The 2,091-nt window shown below is 50.9% G+C and overlaps 1 protein-coding gene across 1 annotated transcript; it reads left to right on the top strand.

Annotated features, from left to right (window-relative positions):
- Window positions 1-921: 921 nt before the first annotated feature.
- On the top strand, window positions 922-2,091 carry NCLIV_000715 (uncharacterized protein; the record flags this gene model as incomplete). Its single annotated transcript, XM_003879562.1, has 1 exon — window positions 922-2,091. The coding sequence occupies one exon, from the start codon at window positions 922-924 to the stop codon at window positions 2,089-2,091; it is 1,170 nt and encodes a 389-aa protein (XP_003879611.1).

The raw sequence follows: 2,091 nt of genomic DNA, 5'->3' as shown, positions 1-2,091 counted from the left end.
TACGTCGAGCTTTGGTTGCCCGAAAAACAGGCAACGTTATGGTACCGAACTTGATGGTCAACCTGAACTGAAACAAAGAACGGCGTTCAGAAACTGCATCAGACTTTTTCGTTTCTCAGTCGACAGCAGCCTGTAGAGCAGATTCCTTTCAAACCACGCGCCTCCAGTTGTACCCGTTTCGAATTCGGTGGCACAACCACACAACCAAATGCTCTCTGTAGATTGTCTACCGGGCACCGGTCGTCTTTTACCAAACACATCACGGAGCTGTTCTGCTGAAGTCCATGGGTATTCTGTTGATACGATATGTCAGTGACTGCTTCCGTCGGTTCAATTGCGATGGTGCTTTTTACCTGAACCCCCGTTCATACCGACTGCGCTGTAAAACAGAAGTGCTTGAACCAGTATGACGACGTGTATTCCCCTACAGGAAGGCGGTTACGGCAAACGCCACCTGTGTCTTATTCTGCCCTGTTCATTTTCGCAGCGACCCATTTGCGTACATACTCAGCTTTTCTCTCTCGTACGTATGTTTTCTCGAATTCGTCTGTGTTGTATGCGGCTGACAAACTCCGACTACCATGAGTTTTAATCACATCGTACGATGGGCTGCCGCAGGATAACTTCTGCCCTGGGGATCTCAGGCACACAAGAGAGTCTAAGAGTTTTGCGATGAATGGTAATGGACAATCTGCTCGTTACCTCGAAGAGGTTGAATGTCCGGTAGAACAGCGCTTTTCTGGCAAGGAGTATACACGACTGCAACACAAAGCCACAAAACTGCCAACAACGGGAGTGACGCCTTTCATCTGTAGTCATATCGTTTAAACGCGGGGCCCATTTCAGTTCTAAAGGACTGGGGAGGCAGGAGAAGGGAACTTCACCCTGCATAGCTGCTCGCACGCTAGGTTCAATTTCACCATGTCTGACAGCCGAACGCGCGAGGGACAGAGCTTTTCTGATGAGCCTAGAACTGAAGACCGCTCAGGCCCCATCGTTGCCACAGATCGCTTTTACGATCTCCTTCAGCTCTCCAGAGACGCTTCGCATGAAACAGTAAAAAAGACGTATCGGCAATTTGCACTTCTGTGGCATCCTGACAAAGGTGGAGACGTACAGAGATTCCAGGCCCTTACAGCTGCATGGGAAGTCTTAGGCGATGAAACACGTCGGCGTGCGTACGACCGGAGTCTCATCCGAACTGGTTCTACAGATGGGTTACGCGTTGGCCTCTTTGGAAAGCCTTGTTCTGAAGGTGGCAATACCGCTTTCTCAAGCCATAGACGGCGGCATTCCACCGAGGCTGAAGGTTTTGTTCGAGAACCTCGTAACACGAGTCATCATGAGGGACGGAAACGGGAAGATATCTCCTCTGGAGACAGCAATTTCTTATCGAAAGATGACTTTTTAAAAAGACTTCGGGGTGAAGCGCCGAGACGACAGAGTTACAGCTTTTCCTCCCCTGGAAACGCAAAAACTCCTGCAGACCCAGAGGGCACAGAGAAGACGAAACGTACCAGTTGTAGGGACGTCGGCCGTGCGAATAGCCCCGGGCATATTTCTTGGAACAATGGAGGACGGGACCCGCCCCATGGTCCAAGAAAGATCCCTGCAACAACCGAATTCGATACAAGGCGGATAAGGCAGTCGAGTTGCAGTTGGGGCTCTGACGACTCTAACGCGAACACGGGAAAAGATGAAGCAACCCAACGTACAGGCAAATCAAGAGGATCGGTAGGACACTACCAAAGCGGGAACCCAAGGTCGGGGAAGCGTACAGGCTGTGTCGAAGAGGCCTTACGCGAAGTCCTTGGAGAAGAACAATTCAAAGCGGCACTCGAAGGAAACATCACTGAGGAAACCCTGCGGGATGGAAATTCGGCGGGTTGTTCCAAACACCTTGTGAAGCGTTTAAATGTGAAGCAGCTTAAACGGTTCCTGACTACCCTCGGAATTCCTCACCAGTCGTGCATTGAGAAAACGGATCTTCTCGAAGCCTTCTCTGCCGCTTTTCCCCTCGACTCACCATCGCCTACTGTTAATTTCTCTCCCCAGGTCTCCGGGCAGAAGGAGGCGCCGAAGGTACGGTGA

This window comes from Neospora caninum, chromosome Ia, assembly GCF_000208865.1.
Source record: "Neospora caninum Liverpool complete genome, chromosome Ia".
NCBI lineage: Eukaryota > Apicomplexa > Conoidasida > Eucoccidiorida > Sarcocystidae > Neospora > Neospora caninum.
Note: the sequence above shows the minus strand (reverse complement) of the source record. Positions and strands in the feature narration are given on the sequence as shown.